Genomic DNA, 25,096 nt, shown 5'->3' with positions numbered 1-25,096 from the left:
GAAGCGAAGAGGCTGTACGGACAAAAACTCAATAGCCACTTCGCAAATGACAAAGACACACGTCGCTTGTGGCAGGGATTTCAGACCATCACTGACTACAAGCCCCCCCCCGCTGCGGATATGCCAAAGCAACCCCTCCCTACCAGATGAACTGAACGAGTTCTACGCACGGTTTGAGGTTAAAAACAGCACCCAGACACGTGCACTACTGCCATCTCCCAGTGACCAGTCGCTCAGGCTGTCCGCAGCCAGAGTTAAAAAGGCCTTTGCCAGCGTCAATCCACGCAAAGCTGCAGGGCCGGACAACAGTCCTGGATGCGTTCTAAGAGACTGTGCCGAGCAACTGAAAGATGTCTTCACAGACATTTTTAACATCTCAGCCAGGCAGTAGTGCCGAACTGTCTTAAGAGTGCCACCATCGTCCCTGTCCCGAAGAAACTAAACCCAGCCTGCCATAATGACTTTCGACCAGTGGCTCTAACACCCATTGTAATGAAGTGTTTTGAGCGACTAGTTATGCAGCACATCAAAAATAGTCTACCTGCCGACCTAGACCCACTGCAGTTCGCCTACAGAGCCAACCGATCCACAGAGGACGCAGTCTCAACAACACTGAACCTCGTATTGTCACATCTCGATCGGAAAAATACCTATGCCAGGATCCTCTTCATAGACTTCAGCTCTGCTTTCAATACAATCATTCCGCAGCAGCTGGTGGAGAAGTTGGAGCTGTTGGGGGTTGATGCTGGCACATGTAGCTGGGTCCTGAACTTTCTGTCGCAACGGCAGCAGACAGTCAGGGTGGGCAGTAGGACATCAAAAACCATAGCCGTGAGCACTGGCTCACCCCAAGGCTGTGTCCTAAGCCCCCTTCTGTTTAGTCTGCTGACACACGACTGTACTGCCAGACTCAATAACAACTTCATCAACAAGTTCGCTGATGACACAACAGTAGTGGGTCTCATCAGTGACAATGATGAATCGGCGTACAGGATGGAGGTGGAGCTGCTCACAGGTTGGTGCAAATCCCACAACCTCATTCTTAACGTGGGAAAAACTAAGGAGATGGTGGTTGACTTCAGGAGGGCGGGGAAACAACACCATACACCTCTGCACATCGACGGAGCTGATGTGGAAAGGGTCAGCAGCATAAAGTTCTTAGGACTACATCTGTCTGATGACCTGACGTCCACGGCCAACACCACAGCTCTGGTCAAGAGAGCCCAGCAGCGACTTCACCCTCTCCGAAGACTATGTAAAGCAGGCCTCCCCACCACACACCTACGGACTTTTTATAGGGGGACTGTCGAGAGCACACTGACATACGGCATCACTTCCTGGTTCGGGAGCTGCAAGGCGTACGAACGGCACCAACTGGACAGGATAGTGAAGACCGCAAGCAGGATTATTGGTGCTCCACTCCCCTTCCTGCTGGACATATACAAGAAGAGATGTATCAACAGAGCCATCTCCATCATCAAAGACCCTTACCACCCATCGCATGACATTTTCTCCATCCTCCCATCTGGGAAGAGGTACAGGAGCATTAGCTGCAAAACCAGCAGGATGCTCCTCAGCTTCTTCCCACAGGCTATAAGACTGTTAAATGGACTTTGCCCCCTGCCAAGTATCGCGCACAAACCCCCACACTGCAGCAGAGCCACTGTTGTGCCGCTGCCGGTTGGAACGGCTGTTGAATGTTTAGTAGAGTGTTAAATTTGTTCATGACATGTATTTTTTAATTTTAATTCCTATTTATTTTTTAATGCAAACTGAATGGACACTGGTTGAGCAACGTTTTTTTGTTTCCTCTGGGTATGCGAATACTCAGGAAATGACAATAAAGATTTACAATTACAATTACAATTATTTTACTTTTATACACCAATTTCCCGCAAACCTTGGCCATTTCACAACAACCATCAATGTGAGCATCAGCTCCATGTCCTTGGCACCTGGTCAGTTAGCATTGGGAGGATTAATAACCGTGACACAATTATTGCAGCTCTGCAACTGATCTGGAAGTGGCCTGTCGATTAAATGTTAGACTCTGTTACATAATCCTCCAATCAATTGAGGATTCTTGATCATTGCTGGCTGTGTGCCATTGATTTTCATGGGTCTGAAAAACAAAAGACAGTGGGTTCTTGAAATTCAAACGAAAACCAGAAAATGCTGGAAATACTCAGCAGGACAGCTGTATCTGCGGAGAGAGAAACACAGCGTCTCAGGATGATAACCTTGCATCATAACTACGAAAGTTTAAAGACCAGCACGGTTTAAGTTGCAAAGCAGAGGCACCAAAGGGACTGACTATTTTAGGGTGGAGGCCAAGCGAGACTGAATAATTCAATTGCTGGTATTGGTTGCTTAGTTTAGTTTAGAGATACAGTGTGGAAACAGGCCCTTCAGCCCACCGATTCCATGCCAACCAGGGATCCCACTTTCAGTGTCCTACACACTATGGACAATTTACAATTTTCCAAAGCCAATTAACGTACAAACCTGTACAGCTCTGGAGTGTGTGAGGAACTGGAACCCAGTGCAAACCGATGTAGTCACAGGAAGAACGTACATATTCCGTTTAACACCACCCTTAGTCAGGATCAAACCTGGGTCTCTAGTGCTGTAAGGCAGCAACTCTACCACTGCACCACCGTGCTGCCCCTGCTGGGAGAAGGTGGTAAGGACATTAATTGCAGATGATCTGACTCCCATCAATTAGCCTGCATTGTACAGGAATTCCTCAAGGAAGTTATCCAGTTCCAATCATCTCCAATTGCTTCATCCGTGTCCTTTGTTTCATTGCAAAATCGAAGGTAGTAATTGCCGAATATGCAAAAATAGACATAACATGCTGGTAACAATGGGTCAGGCAGCATCTCTGGTGAAAAAGGATGGGTGATGTTTTGGGTCCGGGCCCTTCTTCAGACTGAAAGTAGGGAGTGGGGGTGAAGAGCTGGAGGCGAGAAAAGATCAGGACCTATCGGGGCCGGCAACAGATGCCCTCAGGCAGGGTGGTGCCCTGGTAGGTCCATTTTTGGTTAGGGGAAGATGTGATCGCAAAAGGATACAATGTGATGAACTGTGGAACTGGTTAAATGACCTGGGTGGAGGAATGTGGCTAAGGAGGAACGTAGGGGAGTGTTAGTCGAAGTAACTTAAAATTAGAGAATTCAACGTTCATACAGCTGGGTTGTCAGCTACCCAAGTGAAATATGAGGTGCTGTTCCTCCAATTTGCATTTGGCCTCACTCTGACAATAGAGAAGGTCGGTATGGGAAGGGGAGTTGAAATGGTTGGAAACTGGGAGATTCCGTAGTCCTCGGCGGACTGAGCATAAGTGTTCAGCAAAATGGTTGCTGAGTCTACGTTTGGTTTCACATGTGTGCTGGAGCCCACATCGGGAACACTGAATGCTGTAGGTGAGGTTGGAGGAGGTAAGAAGGGTCTTGACCCGAAACGTCACCTCTCCTTTCTCTCCAGAGATGCTGCCTGTCCCGCAGAGTTACTCCAACATTTTGTGTCTATCTTCAGTCATCTGCAGTTCCTTCCTACACAATAAATGTTAGCCTTGCCAGCAATGCCCAGATTCCCCAAAAGTAAACAAAAAAATAAATAATGATCTAACCAGGAAAGATATCAAATTGCATTACAACTTGCAGCCAGTTTTAGTTGGAATGGGAACAATGTAAATTAATACTACTGCCTTGCTGAGTGTAATAGTTTTGTCTCGCAAACCAAACATATTGCCTAGAAATTGTAATGTGTGACAATAACTCATGTAATATATGCGGCCATAAATTATCCATCAATCAATCAGTAACCATTAAAGGAAAGCTACCTGGACACAAAAAGAAGGCAGTAATTGGGGAAGGTGATTTATAGACGAGGTGAATAGATAAGAAACATTATGAGAGAGAAAATGGAAAAATAAGTGAAATTCAATTCATTTTTGCTGAATATTCAGATCCCTGTATCAAACCAGTATTGAAATTTTAGAGTTCATCTCGGAATGCGTGATAAACGAGGGAGATGAGGCTGAAAGTCTAAGTAGAATAGAAAAAGAACTGGGAGGTCCAAAAGGGTGAAAGCAGGAGAGATTAAATGAAGCACTTTAATTGGGGTGAGCAATTTCAAATAATGATATTTCTTTACCATTTCCTGAGACACATCCTCTGTTTCTTTACACATCCCATTACCATCCATTTTTGTCTCGCCTCGTCATTCAATTGAAATTAATAGATTTCCGGTCCTCACCTTGGAAATATTCATAGATACATCAAACTATGGGAGAAGATAACAGGTGGCTAGTGAAGGTAACGAAAGGCTGGGCAGACCTGAATGTTTCTGGACCATCAGGTGATGAACTTTGGTAAATCCATTTTAACTAACCTTATTTAATTTTCTTGCCAGAAACATGCAGAGTAAATGAGAGCATCATGATTACAGCATTCCCGGTGTTGCAGGTAGCCGTCATCCTTTCACACGATGTCTTGAAGCCAAAGTGAATCCATTCCCTTGTCATCTAGATCATATCTAATTGACGTCTGCTAACCACACTGAATGGTGGCGGTATTCTGGCAGCTGACAGTGGTTATGCCCTTCCAGCTCCGTTTGATGCATCGGGGCACACCAAATATTAGCTGTTAATGTTATAGAGCAGGCATTTGGTATGTTGAAGCAGCACCAATGCTGTTTGCACCGCCCTGTAGGACTACTCGGCAAGTCAGCTAACAAGATTCATGGTAGTCTGCTACATGCTGCATGATGTCAGCATTACATAGCGAGTAGCTGCAAGGCAAGAGACAAGACAAGAGACATTTATTGTCACATGCACCAATTGGTACAGTGAAATTTGTGGTCACCATACAGCCATACGAATAAAATAAAGAACACAGAACACGATAGTCTATAACATAAACATCCCCACACAGCGGTATCAAAGTTTCCCACTGTGAGAGAAGGCACCAAAGTTCAGTCCTCCTTCTCTGTTGTTCTCTAATGTTCACCCGTGGTCGGGGTCTCCCGAGCCCTCTGTAGTCGCCGCTACGGGCAGCCTGATGTTCAGGCCCTCTCGCCAGGTTGATGGAACTCCGACGTCGGAACGGAAGAACATCCTCAGCGGCTTGGACCTCCGAATCGGCCACTTCCTACCGGAGACCGCGGCTCCCGAAGTCCACAGGCCGAGCTGGGCGGAGATTCACGCTGGCGGCCCTCGGCAAGGTAAGGCATCGCCTGCTCTGCGGTGTATTCAGCGCAGCGCCGCCGCTGCTGAAGCTCTGGTCCGGTCTACGGTAGGAAAGGCCTCGCCAATCCAGTCGGTAGGCTGCGAGGAGAGGGGCAAGGACGCGACTCGGAGAATAGTCGCCTCCTCGCCAGGAAGTGACTGGGAATCGGTTTCCCCCTTACCCTACCTCCCTCCCCCACATAGAAATACTAAAAAAAATCCTCCAAAACATACTTTAAACAAACTAAAAATAAAAAAAGATTGAGAAACAGACAGACAGTAGGCAGAGGCTGCCATCATGCGGCACCCCTAGTGGAGACAGAAGCACGAGGAGGGAGGATAAGACCCAGAAAGATGTTTTATTTCCTGGGGCTGTTCACAAAAAACTCATGCGAGTGCAATTCTAGTAACTGCAATGATAATTCCCCCACTTTGGGCCAAGAAGGCAGCTCTCAAGCTGCACCACAGGTACCAAAAATAATCAGGGCACTTACGGTGCAGCAAAGATGAATAAACTTCCAGAAAGAGTACAGTATTTTAAATTGTTTACAAAACTCTGCCACCTCTCTAGAGTGTTGCACCTCAACAATCCTAGTAATTCATTGGAGGACAGAATGTTGAAGCATGAGACCCTGAAGCTCATCAGCCATCTGTGATCTAGAGTTATGTGTGAACAAGTCTGACATTGCCAATGCATCAAGGTAAGAGCTGTCTGAACTTCCACTGCAGCACTTACATCTTGAGTGGTTGCTGCTTGTTATACATCACTGCTGGATTATACACCACTTTTGTCAATTATTACAAGAGCTAAACTGCATTTCACAAATGTAAAACATACAACGGCTAACATCAAAGTAATGAGAAGCAATGTACAGAGAGTATTTTATAGCAAGTGGAATATGATGGGCAGGGGTCCTCATATCTGACCGTTGTGTATTTGTACCACCAGAAACCGCGCAGCATGGTGGCGCAGCGGGAAAGTTGCTGCCTTACCGCAGACCCAGGTTCAATCCCGACTACAGGTGTTGTCTGTACGGAGTTTGTACCTTCTCCCAGTAACCGCGTTAGTTTTCTCCGAGATCTTCGGTTTCCTCCCACACTTCAAAGACGTACTGGTATGTAGGTAAATTGGCTTGGTAAATGTAAAAATTGTCCCTGTGTATAGGATAATGTTAATATGCGGGGATCATTGATCGGCACGGATCTGATGGGCTGAAGGGCCTGTTTCCGCGCTGTATCTGTAAACTAAACTAAACTAAACTGTAGAATAGAACCTTTTAGGGGAAAGATAATGATTGAAGTAGTTGGACTCCATCAAGTGATCATTAAATTTCACAACATGGATTGAGTATGTCAATCACAGTTAAAAACTAAATAATTAAAGTAAGATTAGTTACATGGGGACTTGTATTGCATTTCAACTTGAATGGAGATACTATGCTCCATTCTTCCTAGTGTAGAATGCAATAAATTCTGTATTGAAATATCCTCTTGTTCACTGTGTTGAAATATCTACTGCCAGGATTAAGGAGACACAACAGGCTTGACTATTCCTTAGCTAAAAATTTCACTTCTTAACATATAACATTGGGCCCATTTGATCTAATTTGATTTTAAATATATCATTGTTAAAAATTATTAAAAGACCTTACTTAAATTGCTACACCTTATTTTTTAACCCATCATTATTTTCCCGTATGTTTTCACCACTCTTCATGTTGATTACAACAAATCTCTCTAGATTATGTTCCATATATGTGAACTCTATTAGAACTAGCCCAAATATAGTTCTGTATGATCTTAGAATATGAGTGGCAGTAAACTTACTCAACCATAAAACTCCCCACAGCTGAGCCAAATCCTTATGACCCCACATGATTTCCCACAGTTACCTAGCATTGTCCCTGTGTATAGGATAATGTTAATTGCGGGGATCATGATCGGCACGGATCTGATGGCCCGAACTTCTCTGTAACTAAACAAAACTAAACAACCTTTTAGGAGATAATGATTGAAGTAGTTGGACTCCATCAAGTGATCATTAAATTTCACAACATGGATTGAGTATGTCAATCACAGTTAAAAACTAAATAATTAAAGTAAGATTAGTTACATGGGGACTTGTATTGCATTTCAACTTGAATGGAGATACTATGCTCCGTTCTTCCTAAGGTAGAATGCAATAAATTCTGTATTGAAATATCCTCTTGTTCACTGTGTTGAAATATCTACTGCCAGGATTAAGGAGACACAACAGGCTTGACTATTCCTTAACTAGAAATCTCACTTCTTAACATATAACATTGGGCCCATTTGATCTAATTTGATTTTAAGTATATCATTGTTAAAAATTATTAAAAGACCTTACTTAAATTGCGACACCTTATTTTTTAACCCATCACTATTTTCCTGTATGTTTTCACCACTTTTCATGTTGATTACAACACATCTCTCTAGATTATGTTCCATATATGTGAACTCTGTATTAGAACTAGCCCAAATATAGTTCTGTATGATCTTAGAATATGAGTGGCAGTAAACTGACTCAACCATAAAACTCCCCACAGCTGAGCCAAATCCTTATGACCCCACATGATTTCCCACAGTTACCTAGCATTGAAAAGATTAAGTAATTGCAAAATTCAACTCAACTTCTCTTAAGCCAAACATTTTTATTTTACAATATAAATTAGTGTATTAAAAGGTAGAATACTACAGTTGGGGATTGATGAACAAGAGGTATGCAGGGCTCCCAATCCCAGTGTTTAAAGCTTGTAGCCTTGCAGCTTTTAAAACCCATTTGGGTTATTTTGTAGTTACTGGTTTGTAACTGGACCACTATAGGTTAAATAGATTTGTTTTTTTTCCTTTTAAATTGTTTAGATTTCCATAAAATTATTAATGAATATGGGACAATTCCTGAATTCATGAAAGAATATTTATGACTAGCAAATTAAATATTTAGGTAATTGTTCCTAAGAATGTATAACAAGTTGTATAATGCAGTGTGCAGAATGAGGAAACTGGATCCAGCTCATTAATATTTACTGAAAGGAACCAGAGATGGATCAAATTACTAATTCACAGTCCCAGTGAATTATTAATGCCACTATTAATTCTACAACCGCTGTGTGTTATTTCATATGTTAGTTGTAAAGGATGGTATAATTCTGTCTCCTTGTCCAGTTTTCTTAGGCATTCAGCAATGCGAAATAGTGCAGGGCAGGCTGCTGTAGGAGCGTTGTTACTTTGGACAATCTGCAGAGTTACAGCCAGACCAGGTAAAGCTTCTGTCTTTTAACAGTTATATTTTGTACGGATTGCATCTCTCTCTTTCTCTCCCTCTCTATATATTTTCAGGAAAGTATTTTCCTCATAAGAACATTACATGAATATTAATAAACTGATTTCTGTTTAACAAAGAAAAAACTCAATGAAATAAGTAGTAACTTTAGAGAATATTGACTTCACGGGGTATGATGTCAATTCATGTGTTAATCATGATAGATTCTATATCAATGAAAGTTCTTTCTTTCATTTGATTGTAAGAGGCTCAATGTGTTTTATTTGCAATAAACCAACTCGGCACAGGCAAACCAATGAAACTTCATATCTTCCAAAATGTTTCTAAAACGACTTGATCTATTGAACAAGCATCTCACCTTTTTAGCAAAAAATATGAGTAACAGCTTTATTAGCATTGAAACAAATCTTCTGAAGAATTATATTTTTCTCTTTATTTTGTTCTACTAGGAGTTAAATGTGGTGGCATCCTGTCTGCAACAAATGGGAATTTCTCCAGCCCCAATTTCCCAGGATATTATCCATATGAGACTGAATGTACATGGCTGATTGTTGTTACGGAGGGCTCCTCTATCTTACTCACCTTCCAGCATTTTGACCTCGAATTTCACACGCACTGTGATTATGATTACCTCAAAATCTATAATGGAGTGTCTGAGGATGAGGGAAATCTCTTGGGCAAATTTTGTGGACAAGATTTCCCTCCTCATTACTCCTCTTCCTGGCATGTGATGTCGATCATTTTTCGCTCAGATAAACACGTAACCAGCCGTGGATTCTCTGCTTCCTACAGTAAAGGTTTGATCATTTTGTAATCTGAATTGCAAAGTTTAGCTTCCAGATTTAAACAAACATGTAAATGGTGAACAATTTTGTAATTTGATATAGAATGACAACATTTGAACTCTGACTTTGTTAGGCGGTAAGATGGTGAACATTAGACCAATAGTTGCCCAGACATTTCTTAACGTCTGATCAACATGTTAATGTGTATCACCAGCAATTTGTGGAAAGGAAGATATATTCCTTTACTTACACAATAGTCCTGTATGAACTACTTCGCCATTGGCTTTGTAAGCTTTCTTTTTATAAACCCATGAAATTGCTGGATTGCACAATTGTCATTTGATGTTAAGTCTAGGAATTAGAAGACAATATACATTTTTAACAACATGATCATTGTGGATGTTTTGAATTCAGACTCAAATTTGTAGAGTTAGATTCCTTTAGATTATGGATCATTATTATTAGATTATTTTAAGTTATTTACATTTGCTTTTTCTTATATTTTGTTTCCATCTCATTTCCTCCATTTTCTTTGTCCCCTCTCATATGTGTTATTTTACGTCTTATTTGATATATAATTCAATTTGCTCTCCATCTCAATTCTTCCCTTGTTTATGTCTCAGTTCTTAAATTGTATTGGTTATTCATCAAAGTTACCCATCCTTTGTTGCTCTTGCTGCACTGCTATTAGTTCATAATTCCACGAACTTTATGGAGAAAAAAGGTTTTGATGTGAACTGCGCAAAAATGAACCAAATTGTGACATGCCTACACCAAAACCCAGTATTTGGTGATATGGAGTAGAAAGATCTAGTTTGCAGAATTAGCTCTGCCACTGGATTCTTGGTCACAGCATTACTTAGCAATGTGCAGAGTGGAGACGAGAAAACGGATGCACTTTTATCTTAGGATATACATACATACACACACACACACACACACACACATACACACACACACACACACACACACACTGACACATATATATTTAATTTAGTTTATTGTTGACACGTGTCACATGTACATCTACAATGTACAGATAAAGAAGATGCTTTGGAAGTAATCTGTTATTTATATCCTACAAGCCCCAATTACTAAGCAAATAACAAAGTGCAGGAGGAACTCAGTGGGTCAGGCAGTGTCTGATTGATCTGAAAATGAAATATTGAATGCATTTGTAAAATCTTCAGATTAACATTGATGTTTCAATTATGCTACTTACAGATGTATGTGGAGGAGTGCTAACAGGTCTGTCTGGAATGCTGTCTAGCCCAGAGTACCCAGATAATTACCCCAATAATGCGGAATGCCGATGGTTTATTCGTGTCTCCAATCAATCGGTGATCAATCTGATTTTCTACGACTTTCATCTGGAGAGTAATGAGGACTGTAGCTTTGACTACGTGGCCATGTTTGATGGTTCCAGCTTGAATGCCAGACACTGGGGACATTATTGTGGTGGGACAAGACCTCCAGATATCATCTCCAGTGCCAATGAACTCCTTGTTGTTTTTAAATCAGACTTCAACATTGGTGCAAGGGGCTTTAAAGCATTTTATTTTTCAGGTATGACACAGTAATGTGAAAGTAGTACTTAAGAAAGTTTCAAACTATTTTGATAACAGGCAGCCTTTTTCTTTGTTTTCATGTTCATTATTAAACTTGTGTCAGTTTCAAAGAGCTGTCTGGTGAAGGTAGTTGAGAAAGGTTATCAAAGAAAGGGGAGAAAGCTGGAAGGGGAGGAACAGGTCAAAGACTGGCACGCAATAGGTTACAGGTGAGGGGGGAGGACTTGATTGGCAGATGTCTGGACAAAGACCAGAGATGAAAAGACACAATGTGTGAGACAAAAGGATTAAAGAGTTATGAATTGTGAAGCTGAAGGAAGGAATGTTGGTGGAACGGGAGGGGAAGGAGAGGGAGGGGGAGTGGGTTTGTTACCTTAAATTGGAGAGTTCAAAGTTCCTTCCATTGGGTTGTAAGCTACCCAACCCAGTTGTGTGTGGCCTCACTCTGGCAATGTAGGAGGCCCAGGACAGAAAGTTCAGTGTAGAAATGTGAAGGGGAATTAAAGTGGTTAGAAACAATGGCTGCATTTAGTTGTCCACTTCCAAAATTCCATAGATTCTAAAATTTCTACACATATTGGAAGGGAACCTCACTATTTAAGAAAATATGGGGGGGGGGGGGGGGGAGAAAATGGGAATGTATGCCAGTTAGCTGACAACAGCAGCAGAGAATATGCTAGAATCTATTAATGGGACCCGGAATGTAATTATATTAAAGCCAAATCAACATAGATATGTGATAGAGAAATCATATGACAAATCTGTTAAAGTTTCCTGAGATGCCCATTAGAATAAGTTAAGGTGAACCAGGGATATGGTTTATTTAGACTTTCAAAAGGCTTTTGTTTGGCTATAACAGATTATTAAACACAATTAGAGCATCTGGGAATTGAGGGTGGTAAATTAATGTGCATTGAAAATTGGTTAATAGATAGAAAACTGAGCATATCTGGGCCTTGGGTTAGGCACCTCCCAAGATTTGTATGTACAAGCTAAATAAGACAAACTTTATTTCGTGCTGCACTGTATAAAACAATTATGTATTTGTCATTGATAGTTTTTTTTTTAATTTATCATTTATATTTTTATCTTATTTCCTCCAGGTGAATGTCAACAAGTGTTTACGAACATTAAAGGGAATTTCTCCAGCCCTCGATATCCCAGCATTTATCCAAATAATATCAATTGTCATTGGACAGTCCAGCAGCCACAAGGTTACAGGATCAAAGTTCGGTTACTTGACTTTGAGCTGGAGGACAGGGATAGCCTGACTGATGCCTGTGACTATGACTTTCTGGCCATATTTGACGGAGACAGCGAGACCGACACATTGCTGGGAAAATGGTGCGGTCGGAGCTCACCCCCTTCACTGTTGTCGAACGGGAACAGGTTTCTGTTTGTCTTGTCCGCGGACAGGAACACAGCTTCCCGTGGCTTCCATGTTTCATACAGTGGTGGTGAGTTCAGAATTCATCGTGGCAGGAAACCATTAGTTGTACGGTATTGGGTGAGTTCTGACTGGAAGATCTACCTGACGATGAAAGGAAGTGAATGTTGAAATGGCAATTTCAGATACGCCAGTTATTTCAGATATTTAGAATTTCTGATGATGTGGATCAGTTGGTGGCATGTCACTTTTCATTTACAGATTTGTGGCTTTACTTTTCACTCTAGAGCGTCAGTAATGAAAATCTACGTGACCCTCCTGAGCACCTCTAACGTAATATGCAAAATTCCATTATTTAGTACAAAATGCTGCAGGCGTTCGAAATATGAAATTAAAAAAACACTATAATTTAATTAATTTTCTTGCTTGATGTTTTAGTCTAATTGTCATCAGCATTTGCATGCCTCTGGTAGGTCAAAATGTCTCAGATTTTACAAAAAAAAATAAAGTTGTAACAATAAAAGAGGATATTGAGATGCAAAGGCCACGTGGGGACAAAGGCCAGCAATCCTAAATTGTATAGGTTTAATTATTCTCATGTCTCCTTGTCATTCTCTCTGCTTACCATGGCTTTCTTTCATTTTGCTTTCAATTATATAATTTTTTGAGGCATCAATTTTGTAAGGTGTTTTGAAGAAAGTTAATATTTCAATTAGCTCTGATTTTCCTTGTAACCATGCTGTGGCATGATTCTCGCATAGGATTTACATTACTTTTATCTATTACTCCATACTTTATCTAGAGCGTCATTATTCATACATCTACCTATGGAGGTGAGTGGAACAAAGGAGGGGGGGGAGGGGGACCTGGCTCGGATACTCTGTAACTTTGCCAGTGCCCGTTATGGGTGACTATTTGCACCCTTAGAAGGGTCTATGGGTGAAGAAGGGTCTTGACCCGAAACGTCACCCATTCCTTCTCTCCAGAGACCCTGCCTGTCCGGCTGAGTTACTCCAGCTTTTTGTGAGTATACACTGATATAGGATCACTAGAGAGTCTATTTAGCAAATGAATGGATGAGAATTGGTGTACTCAACAACTGAGTCATCAGGTCTCTTAACCTTCAGCACTTTGGGGATTAATCAGTGTAAAAGATGCAGTCATAGCTGCTTAGTATTAACTGTACACGCTCAAATTTAGAAGATTTAGGGGGATCTTATAGAAATTACAAAATTCTTAAGGGGTTGGACAGGCTAGATGCAGGAAGATTGTTCCCGATGTTGGGGAAGTCCAGAACAAGGGGTCACAGTTTAAGGATAAGGGGGAAATCTTTTCGGACCGAGATGAGAAAAACATTTTTCACAGAGAGAGAGATGAATCTCAGGAATTCTCTGCCACAGAAGGTCGTTGAGGCCAGTTCATTGGCTATATTTAAGAGGTAGTTAGATGTGGCCCTTGTGGCTAAAGGTATCAGGGGGTATGGAGAGAAGGCAGGTACAGGATACTGAGTTGGATGATCAGCCATGATCATATTGAATGGCGGTGCAGGCTCGAAGGGCCGAATGGCCTACCCTGCACCTATTTTCTATGTTTCTATGTTTAACTGAGATTTTCTCTTTTATTAATTCCAGTTGTTCCCATGAATGTCAGCTGCACTAGAACAGATTTCCAGATTCAGGTTTCTATGCAGGCTCTCCCTGCACTCAGTCGGAACAGCATTTATTTTGGAAGACCCGGGTGCATGGCCCAGGTATTTGGCTCAACATTCAAGATAATTTCACGGTTTGATTCCTGCGGAACAAAGACACAGGTAATTAACTGACAATAAATAAACTGGGTCAAGGGATCAGATAGAATTTTATGGCACAAAAGACCATTCAGCCCATCATGTGCCAGCCAGTGAGAAAGTGAAGTTTGGAAATTGTGCAAAGTGCTGGACAAACTCAGGGTGTCAGGCTGCATCTGTGGAGAGAAATGGGCAGATATTGTTTTGGGTTGGCACCCTTCGCCAGTCATCTCCAGTACTTTGTTTTTTGCTCAAGATTTCAGCATTTGCAATCTCTTGTGTCTTCAGCATTATGGATTAATCTCACTTCTTAAATTTAGATAAAACTCTTCAAGTACTCATCCAGATATTGTTTTCAATGTGATGAGAGTTTCGGTCTTCACCGCCTTTTCGAGGAGGTGTTCCAGACCCCCACTGTTTTTATGAACTTGTTAATCCTGTTACCAATTACCGTAACATACCTATTTCCCCGAGTTACTGAACTCTCATTCTAAGAAAAGTAGATCTTTTTCACTGTGTCAATGTCGCTCATAATTTTATATGCCTCAATTTAATCTTTCCTCTCCCACGTTTGGTCCTAAAAAAATAATCTCGATCTAGACATTATTTCCTTGCAATTACATTTTTTCCAGCACTGGTAACCTTCTCTGCCTTCTCAATTGTGATCACATCCCTCGCTTAATGTGGTGACAAAGCTATACCCATTATACGAATTGTGCCTAACTTATACAGTTTTAGCCTGGTCTCCACACTCTTATATTCCGTGTTTCAACTGATACAAGGAAATATCCAGTGTGCATTGTTGACAGTTGCCAGTCACAGTAACACCATTAAACATGTATGCCCTCGTCTTGTTTGTCTTCCCTAATTCCATTCCCGCACTTTTACAAATTGAATACAATTTGCTATCTTTGTGCTACATAGCCTGGTGTACCTTCTTGTCGACAACAACTTTCAACCATCATCTTTCATCCATTGTGTGATTCATTTTACCTGGGCCTGGCTACTTGTCAATGTGTAATTATTTATTCAAACAATTAACCTAAAAGACCACTAACATTATTGACTACTACAAATTAAAAGCGACGAAACATCTAAAAAGGCTATGTATTCAGCAGCTCATGCTGCACCTGTTATGAGGGAAGCAGAATGATTATTGCAGGACAATGTTCTCTCATTGGAACTGGGGAAATATCACAATACATTACATCACATCCCGTGCTTAATGTGGTGATAAAAGCTATACCCAGTATACGAATTGTGCCTAACTTGTATCTTATACAGTTTTAGGATGGTCTCCACACTCTTATATTCTGTGCTTCAACTGATAAAAGGAAATATCCAGTGGGTCTGAAGAAGGGTTTCAGCCCGAAACGTTGCCTATTTCCTTCGCTCCATAGATGCTGCTGCACCCGCTGAGTTTCTCCAGCATTTTTGTGTACCTTCAATTTTCCAACGTCTGCCGTTCCTTCTTAAACACTTTGACTACTTTACCTTCCTGTCTTGCTGCAATACATTACATCTTCTGATTTATTCTGATGAAGGATCGTTGACCTGAAACATTTCTCTCCCTGTCTATACTGCCTATACTTGACCTCCTCAATGCTCTTTGCATTAATTGTTTTTGTTTTGGACAATCACCGCTTGACACATTTTGCTCCAATCCTTTTAACTTTATCACAAGAGAGTTGGGGTGGAAGATTGCAACCTTCACGTGGTCCGCACTGTTTCGACGAATGCAATCAACCAGCCGTGCACGATCAAATAAGATCAAATAGAACAAGTTGTCCGACAACTTTAGGCTGTGCACGCCATACGTAAGAAGAAGAAGAAGACGAGAGAGTTGAGGCAGGAGAGACTACCATGATCTTGAGGGCCCTACTAGAGAGGACACAACACTGGAGCTCCTGTTAGGGAACAAGGTGGCGTAAATCACTGAGTGTCAGTGCGGCAGCTCCATGGGACCAGTGACCATAATTCTATTAGTTTCAAAGTAGTTATGGAGAATTATGCAATTGAACTGCAAATTAAGGTCCTAAATTGGGCTGATTTTGGAGGCATATGGCAGGAACTTTCAGAAATCAATTGGTTGAGTCCGTTTGTAGGAAAGAAGCTGGTCAGCAAATGGAAGGCTTTCAAAAGTGAGCTAGCAAGCTTATAGGAACATCATGTTCCTGTTAGGGTGAAGGGCAAAGCTGGTAAGTTTAGGGAACCCTAGTTGACGAGAGATGTTGAAGCTCTGGTTGGGGAAAAAGAAGGAGGCGTACGTGAGATTTAGGTAGTCGGGATCAATCTAATCTCTCCGTGATTATAAGAAGAGTACATTTAACAAAGCAATCAGGAGGGCAAAAAAAGGATATGAAATGGAGCTGGCAGGCAAGGTAAAAAATATCCGAAGAGATTCTACAAATTTATTTAGAGTAAAAGGTTGACTAGGGAAATAATAGGTCCCCTTAAAGATCAGCACAACCCTCTATGTTTAGAGCCATAGGAGATAGGAGGAGATATTAAATTAATACTTTTCATCAGGTTTTTTTCTGAGGAGAAGATGATAGAGAAACGAAGGAATTGAGACATAGTTGTGATATTTAGAACCATATATAAATTACCAAACAGGAGGTATTGACAGTTTTAAAGCAAATTACGGAGGTATGGAGTGATTAAGGACAGTCATCGTGGCTTTGGCCCTGCAAAATTGTCTCTCTCAAATTTGATAGCCTTTGGAAGATGTCACCGAGGATTGATGAGGGCAGGGCAGTGGACATTGTCTATACGGACAAGTCTTTCACCAAATTTGTGCATAGTAGGTTTGTCTGGAAGGTTAGATCTCATGGAATCCAAGACGAGCTAGTCAATTGACTTGAAGGAAGGAGTCAAAGGGTAGTTGTGGAATGTTGTATTTCTGAATGGAGACCTGTGACCAGTGGTATGGTCACAGACCCAGAGTTCGGTGCTGAGTCCACTCTTATCCAGATTAATGATTTGGATGACAATGTAGTTAACATTGTTAGATATTGTTAGATATCACTAAAATTTGTGGTACAGCAGAGAGAGAGAGAGGAAGAATATGTAAGTTTCCAACAAGATCTAGATCAGGTGAACCTAGGCCAAGGAATGGCAAATGGAATTTAACTCTGACATGCGTGAGAAGTTGCACTTTGGAATGTTAAACCAGGACAGGACGTGTAAATGCTAGAGCACCAGAAAATGTTGCAGAACAGAGAGATCTGGGAATAAAGGTGCATGGTTTCTTGAACGTAGCAAGTCAGCTGGACAGTGAGGTGAAGAAAGAATCTGGCACACTTGCTTTCATTGAGAAGGGTAAAGAGTACAAACGTTGGGACATCATGGTGAAACCTTACATGTCAGTGGGAGCAGACGGAGTTGTGTCTTTCCCAGGATAATGGATTCTAAAGCTTAAGGGTAAAGGGGAAAGATTGAGCTGCCAGAGGAAGCTATCAAAGCAGAAACAATTATGACTTTTAAAAGACATTTGGACAGACGTATGAGTAAGAATTCTTTAGAAGGCTATTGGCCAAATGCAGGCAAATGTGACTAGCCTAATATGCCAATTTGGTCGGCATGGACAAGGCGAGTTGAAGGGTCTGCTTCCATGTAGTACAGTTCAACGATTCTGTGACTAAGTGTTGTTTGTGTCATGGAGAAATGAATTCAAAGGTGTGGCGATAATGCTTCAGTTCTATAGAGTAACTGATAAGACCATATCTGGAGTATTAATCTCCTTATTTAGAGGGAGAAGGTGAATGCATTGGAAAAAGTTCACAGATGGCATACTAAACTGTCACTGGGAAAGAGCGAAAACCTGAAGAAGCGTCTTGACCCGAAACGTCACCCATTCCTTCTCTCCAGAGATGCAGCCTGACCCGCTGAGTCACTCCAGCATTTTGGTTCTACTGGGAAAGAGCAAGTTGTCTTATGAGGACAAGTTGGACAAGTTAAGCTTTTGGAGCTTAAAAACGTGAGGGGATTTGATTGAAACAGATAAAATCCAGAAGGACCTTCACATGATTCAGGGAGGCGGTTAAATCATTTTAATTTAGTTTAGAAATACAACGTGGAAGCAGGTCCTTCGGCCCACCGAGTCCACGCTGACCAACAATCCCCATATAGTAACACTATCCTACACACTAGGGACAACTTACAATCTTTTAATCAAGGTCAATTAACCTACAAACCTGTATGTCTTTGGAGTGTGGGAGGAAACCAGAGCATCCAGGGAAAACTATGGGGTCGCGGAGAGAACTCACAAACTCTGTTCAGACAGCATCCGTAGGCAGGATCAAAACCGGGTCTCTGGCGCTGTAAGGCAGCAACTTTACCACTGCACCACCGTTTCCTTCTTGATGGGAAATCTAGACAAGGGGCTACTGTTTAGAAATAAGGGATTGCCCATGTAAGATGGAAGTTAGCAAATGTTTATCACTCGGGTAGTTACGAGCTCTACCTGTACCTTAAAAATAAATAGGCTCTGCTTCCACCACCCTTCGAGGAAGAATTTCTTGATAAGCAAGAGGTGAAAGGGGATTACAAGCAGATGGGGATGTGGAATTGGGATTACAATCAGATCGGCCATGCTCTTATTAAATGATGGAGCGGGCTTGAGTGTTTGACTCCTGTTCCTAATCCCAGTGTTCACATTATTGTCAGGCCATGTGTAAAAAGCAATTGAAATCTTGGTCCTTAATTCAGTTTTCACTTTGCAGAGAATCAAGAACATCACCATTTTTGTGAACATTTTGTATATCCATTTTGCTGATGGAGCACGAGGTGACACCCAAGAATATGAGGTGCAGTGCAATATCAAAACAAGAGCAGCTTCCTACAACATCATTACAGATACAGAACTGTACCAACTTCAACAGCTGGCTGTCAGTTTGGAGGATTCAAATCCCGAGGAGTCAAAGATGGTAGATGGATCAGATGATTCCAAGATGCAAGATACCAGCGACATTGTCTTCATTGGTATTTGTGTTTTAGCTGGACTTCTCATGTTGATTGCTATCATTGGACTCGTTCTGCTGTAGTGACATAACCAACAGACAATTTGACCTTGCATTAGAAACATAGAAACTTAGCATTTATGTGTGAACAAGCCTCAACAGAACAATTATTCAACAAAAAGTTTCATTTCATCTCTCTCAAAAAGACTTGGCATCAGTAATTTCCACTTTCCAAGTTCTTCCCTGTTCCACATTTTCATAAAATTATTAGATAGTTTCTTACAACAGACAAATTGGTCCATGTAGTCTGTAAACCTTTTCATAGAGCATTCCAGTTGTCCTTTTTAACATTGTCATTCTGTCTCTTTCCTCCTATTCCTTGAAATTTCTGCCTCTCCGATTACCTATCCAATTCCCTTTTGAAAACTGCTTCAGGCAGTGTATTTCAAATCTTAACTGCAGATTTTGAAAAAAAAACACTATTAGTCTCCCCACATTTCTTTTGTCAATCAAAAGCCTAAGTGGGAGCAGCCATAGTGAGAGCGGTCATCGTAAGAGTGGGACATTGAGGCTTTGGCTCAAGAGGCTTGGGCATGAGGAAGCTATGGTGAGGGCAGGAGAAGGTTTGGTCTATCACTGTGTTTGTTTCAGAGTACAACCTGGCGCTGGTGTAGGTGGGAATGTAAGCTAGTGCAGTGGAGCGCTCGGCCTGTGGGAACTCAGCAAGATGGCCAGTGTCCCTGAGGACTACATCTGCAGGTGGTGTCTCCATGTGCACCTTCTTGAAGACCATGTTAGGGAACTGGAGCTGCGGCTGGACAACCTCAGGCTCATCTGGGAGAGTGAAGTATCGAGAGGTGATCACACCTAAGGTGCAGCCAGAGAATAGATGGGTGACCACCAGGAAAGTGAGAAACAAGAATCCCCTGTGACCATTGCCCTGTAAAACAGGTATACCCCTTTTGGATACTGTTGAGGGGGATGACCATTATGGGGACAGCAGTAGCAGCCAGGTCTGTGGCACTGGCCGGGGATCGGAGGAACAGCAGGGTAGGATGAGGTCAGGCAGGGAGATAGTGAGAGGAGGCTCGATGGTTAGAGGGACACGCAGCAGATTCTGCGACAGGGTGAGTTGCCTCCCTGGTGCCACTTACAATTGGAGTACAATCACATTAGAATGCTTGTACCTTTCTTATCTCTAAGGTCCATCCTTTAGACTTATAGAGATACAGCATGGAAACAGCCCACAGAGTCCGCACCGCTGACCAACGATCAGTACACCAGCACTATCCTACATACTAGGGACAAATTTCAATTTACAGATAATTAACCAAGACACCTGTGAGTCTTTGGAATGTGGAAGGAATCCAGAGCACCCGGGGAAAACCCACGCGGTCACAGGGAGAATGTACAAACTCCATACAGTCAGCACCCATTGTCAGGATCGACCCGGGTCTCTGGTGCTGTAAGGCAGCAACTCCACCGCTGTGCCACTGTGCAGCCCCACATAACACTGCAGGGGACGGACTCTCCAGTTTGTACTTTCTGCGTGCTGCAGTGCTGGCTAGGACAATACACTCCATCTAACACTTAAGATTGGACAGATGCTTTGTACTATGACACCACCATTTATATTTATTCCACTGGGGAAAGGTTGGCCAATAGTCTTTGTTTCTGGATCTGATATCCATTTAGTCAAAAGCATTCAGTTGTAACCCCAATCAGATATGTTAGGGTGGACACATGGAAATGTTGATCCTGAGATGGGGGTCACAGACCCCAATGTTCACAGCATCAAATATTTTATTTTTATATGTTGTCACCTTATCTGGCAACTTCTCAATATTACTTTGTTGTGTTTAAAAGGAACAAGATTTAACATCTGTACCAGAAGTGTAATCACAATCATTGTCTGCATCTTTAAAGATTAATCTCTGCTTTAGTTTCATTCCTGAGAAGAACATTGCTTGACTCTGGAAATAGAGGTTAAAGGGAAACTATTTGTACAGTAAGGTGTTATCAAAACTGGGGAGACCATTATTTGCTAATACGTAACTAAAGTAAGAGGCTTGAACTTAAATTGCTTCATAGCCAGCGTAGGATTTAAACTCAAGTTGCTAGTTCTACTGTATAATGTAGGTTTGTGAATGCCATTCCAGTAATTAATCCCCAAGAAGTGCAAAATGAATCACTTTTTCTCACAGAGAGTTGTGAGTGTGGAATTTTCTGCCTTAGAGGGCAGTGGAGGCCGGTTCTCTGGATACTTTCAAGAGAGAGCTTGATAGGGCTCTTAAAGATAGCGGAGTAGTCAGTAGATATGGGGAGAAGGAAGAAACGGGGTACTGATTGGGGGTGATCAGCCATGATCACATTGAATGGAGGTGTTGGCTCGAAGGGCCGAATGGCCTACTCCTGCAGCTATTGTCTATTGAAATGAAATCCATTGTTCAAACTAAAGCTTTAACAGCGATTTGCTAACTATTAAAATAAGAGAGGGCACTGTCTATATCCATTGGAAGTAAAGAGGAAGGGACGAGAAAAGGGGATTCAAAAATCAAGTTGATCCAGGAAGAAATTAGTTCTAAAGCAAGAAATGACTGAAACAGGCAGTTTGCATGAGCAACCCTGCTTATGGAATTTGGGAAGAAAGCCAATAGGGCAATCTGAAGTTTAGACCGAGGTTGGAGGCAACAGGAAGAATTCCGAAGGAACCGATGGCTATGGACTCTTGTACATCCCTTCGATGGTGGGGAGGTCAGCACCTGTGACGGACTGGGCAGTGCTCACCACTTATTGCAACCTTCTTTGTTCCTGGGCGTTCAAGTTGCCGAACCAGGCGATGATACATCCAGTCACTGCACTTTACTTTTTGCTTCTTCACCTCCTTTAGCTACCTCTTTTAGCAGATTTTATATTAGGATTGGAGAAGCATGAGAAACAAATTGATTGAATTACCTCCCAGTGCATCTTTTGAGAATCGGATCATCATAGGTACCTACCTGAAGCTCCTTTAGGATCAGACTTGTTACTAACTTTCTGTTAATTTCAAAATGATTGCAAAACTCTTTGTAATTAATATTACCATGTTTTGTGGGTGATTGGATTGCACAATAGACACAATTTATGTAAATAAATTTAAATCTGTTTGTTGATTACGCTTAATTCTGATTAAAGTTTGAACATAGGTAATCAATCACAATGCAATGTACTTGGATAGGATAAGTACCAAGTGTAATTACACGATATATTCTGCTGATTTATAAATACAACAGTTCAGAAGCACCTAAAAGAAAATGATCAATATTACGAGATTGTGGCCTAAACAAATAGATTATTAGCTTCCACAAATAGAATTATTAAAAATATAAAGTAAACCATCTTGTCTTTGTACAAGATTCAGGTTAGACCTCAATTTTTTAATCTCTTTTCTCGACGGAGATGCAACTTTTTCCTTTATTGTATCTCCGTCTGCATTGTGGCCTAACATGGTGGAACTGGCGGCCTCTTGTTGGGGATCGACCTTGGGAGCTCCAAGCGTGGGAGCCTGTGGATTTAACATCTCGGAGCTGGCGGTCCTTTTGCCAGGGATCGACCTCAGAAGCTCCAACCGCAGGAACCTGCGGACTTTAACATCGTGGAGCTCGCGGTCCCTGTTAGGGACCGGCTTTGGGAGCGCCAAGCCGCGGGAGTTTCGATCGCCCCGGCTGCGGGAGCTTCAGTCGTCCCGACGTGGGAGCTTCCATCGTCGGCTGCAGGAGCTTCAATCGCTCTGATTGCGAATGGTTCGATTACCCCGGCCGCAGGAGAAACAGGAAGAAAGAAGATAAGACTTTCTACCTTCCATCACGGTGGGTAATGTGGAGGAGTCGCTGTGATGGTTGTTTATTTTAAATATTATGTGGTTACGTGTCTTGTTGCTTTTTTGGTATGATTGTATGGCAAATCAAATTCCTCGTATGATTTACATACTTGTTTTGTTTTCATACTTGGCTAAATAAATCAATTACAACTGTCATGAAGTTTGCATCTCTATTTGATCAATATAGAAGATTTTTAACAGTCTCAGAAAGGCCATGGGGATTATTCCTGGTTTAAAAAAGATTTTAATAAGCCCTAAAGTTCTAGTCCTACTCTTTTTAGAAATGTGTCTGGTGTGGAATGATTAAAGCTGTACAAAATTATTGAACATTTCTTTAGAACAATTTGTAAACTTACTTGTTGAATGATGTATGTACTTTAAAGGAATCATTTACTTTTGTGATCACTTGAACTTGCTCAATTTTGTATAGAAACTGAGAGATATCTCCCACATCTTCCTTTTCTTTGATTGCCTTGTCTTTTTCGGCGTTTTTTCCAAGACTTCACGTGGGTTTGTGTGCTGCTAAATACTCATGTAGGATCATGTTTATGTGTTAACTTTTGTATCTATTTCTTACTGTTAAACCGCGACTGTGCAGATAGATTATCACTTGTAAAATGACTTACTGCACACACAAGTCTTTTACTGTAACTATTTATTTAGGTAACTGTTTATCACTATGCTGTAGCTGTCCGTGGTCATCACTGGAGCTAGAGAGCGAGCTAGAGGTGGGGACACTACAATTATACTGGAGACAATGGGGAGTGGTTAGTAATACGGGAGGTCACTATGGTTAAAGGAACATGCACTGATCTACATCCTTCCTCTTGGAAACAAAAGCGTGGCAGGTACTATACAGAGTGACCACGGCTCATGCGCTACGAACACCAACCGCACCGGCAACAGTACAATACTATGCGAGTTCCGCGTAGCGGACAGGCGGCCTGACCAGCCGGCCAGAGCGGGTGCGTAAACCGCCCTCCTCCTCATCGTCGGGAACAGAAGGGATGGCAGCCGGGGGATGGGCAGGGGAGGCGGGCGGAGGAGAATGCGGGGCTGCGGGTGGAGAAGCAGGCTTGGCAGGGGAGGGAGGTTTTGCGGGCGATGCTGGCTTGACAGGCGAGGCAGGGGAACGGGCGGACAGTTGTGAGGGTAGGGTGCATGCCATGCGAGGTGTAGACGGGGCGTGAGGGGCAACGGGAGGTCGAGAAGAGATGGGGGGGTGAGAAGGATCCGCGGGAGGCGGAGCGGGCTCATTCACAAGGAGTAAGTGCTGGCGGGAGCGACGGTAGATAGCCCCCTCGTAGTCGACGAAGTAGGAGCGCGGAGAACCGGCGTCGCCGACTACGACGGCCAGGCGGTAGTGGCCAGTGGGGGATTGCATCCGGACAACCTGCCCCGGGAGCAGACGTGGAAGTAGCCGGGCAGATTTGTCAAAGGAGCGCTTCTGGGTGTCCTGTTTTTTGGCAATGCGCTCAGTGACAGTGGCAGGATTTTGTACGGAGGGCTTGAGGGACTGCTGGGAGACCGGCAGGGGAGGTCTGGTGGTGCGAGACATAAGGCGCTGGGCAGGGGAACCGAGCGCAGGGTCGCGGGAAATGTTGCGGAGGTTGAGCAGGGCAAGGTGGAAATCGGCACGGAACAGGCGGCAGTGTTCAAGCAGCTCCTTGGCGCTACGTACGGCCCGCTCAGCAAGTCCGTTGCTTTGAGGAAACTCGGGGCTGCTGGTGATGTGGTGAAAGTTCCAACGGGCAGCAAAGGTCTTGAACTCGTCGCTGGAGAATTGGCTGCCGTTGTCGGACCGGAGGGTCACCGGGGAGCCGAAGGTGGCGAAGTGGCGGCGAAGTTTCCCGATGACGGCGGCAGAGGTGATGGAGGTCAGCTGGTCGACCTCAAACCAGCTGGAATAGGAGTCCACGAGGACCAGGAAGTGCTTTCCGCGCCACTCAAAGAGGTCGGTGGCAATGGCCATCCATGGGAGCTCTGGAGCCGGCGGCTGCAGGAGAGGCTGGCGCTGCTGATGGGGGTGCAGGGTGTTGCAGGCAGCGCAGGCGGAGACCCTGTCACGGATGTCCTGAGCCATGCCAGGCCAGTAGAATTGGCTTTGGGCATGGGATAGAGTAGCTTCCACCCCAGGGTGGCTGCTGTGAGCAGTCTGGAAATAATGATCCCGGAGTGCGGCAGGCACCACGACTTTGTGACCCTTTACCACCACG

At 42.8% G+C, this 25,096-nt stretch overlaps 1 protein-coding gene across 1 annotated transcript; it reads left to right on the top strand.

The window, feature by feature from the left end:
- Positions 1–8,231: 8,231 nt before the first annotated feature.
- On the top strand, positions 8,232–23,879 carry cdcp2 (CUB domain containing protein 2). Its single transcript, XM_055642243.1, has 6 exons — positions 8,232–8,511; positions 8,984–9,331; positions 10,544–10,885; positions 11,991–12,344; positions 13,906–14,084; positions 18,785–23,879. The coding sequence occupies exons 1-6, from the start codon at positions 8,334–8,336 to the stop codon at positions 19,103–19,105; spliced, it is 1,722 nt and encodes a 573-aa protein (XP_055498218.1). The 5' UTR covers positions 8,232–8,333; the 3' UTR covers positions 19,106–23,879.
- The last annotated feature ends 1,217 nt before the right edge of the window (positions 23,880–25,096 follow it).

This window comes from Leucoraja erinacea, chromosome 10, assembly GCF_028641065.1.
Source record: "Leucoraja erinacea ecotype New England chromosome 10, Leri_hhj_1, whole genome shotgun sequence".
NCBI lineage: Eukaryota > Metazoa > Chordata > Chondrichthyes > Rajiformes > Rajidae > Leucoraja > Leucoraja erinaceus.
Note: the sequence above shows the minus strand (reverse complement) of the source record. Positions and strands in the feature narration are given on the sequence as shown.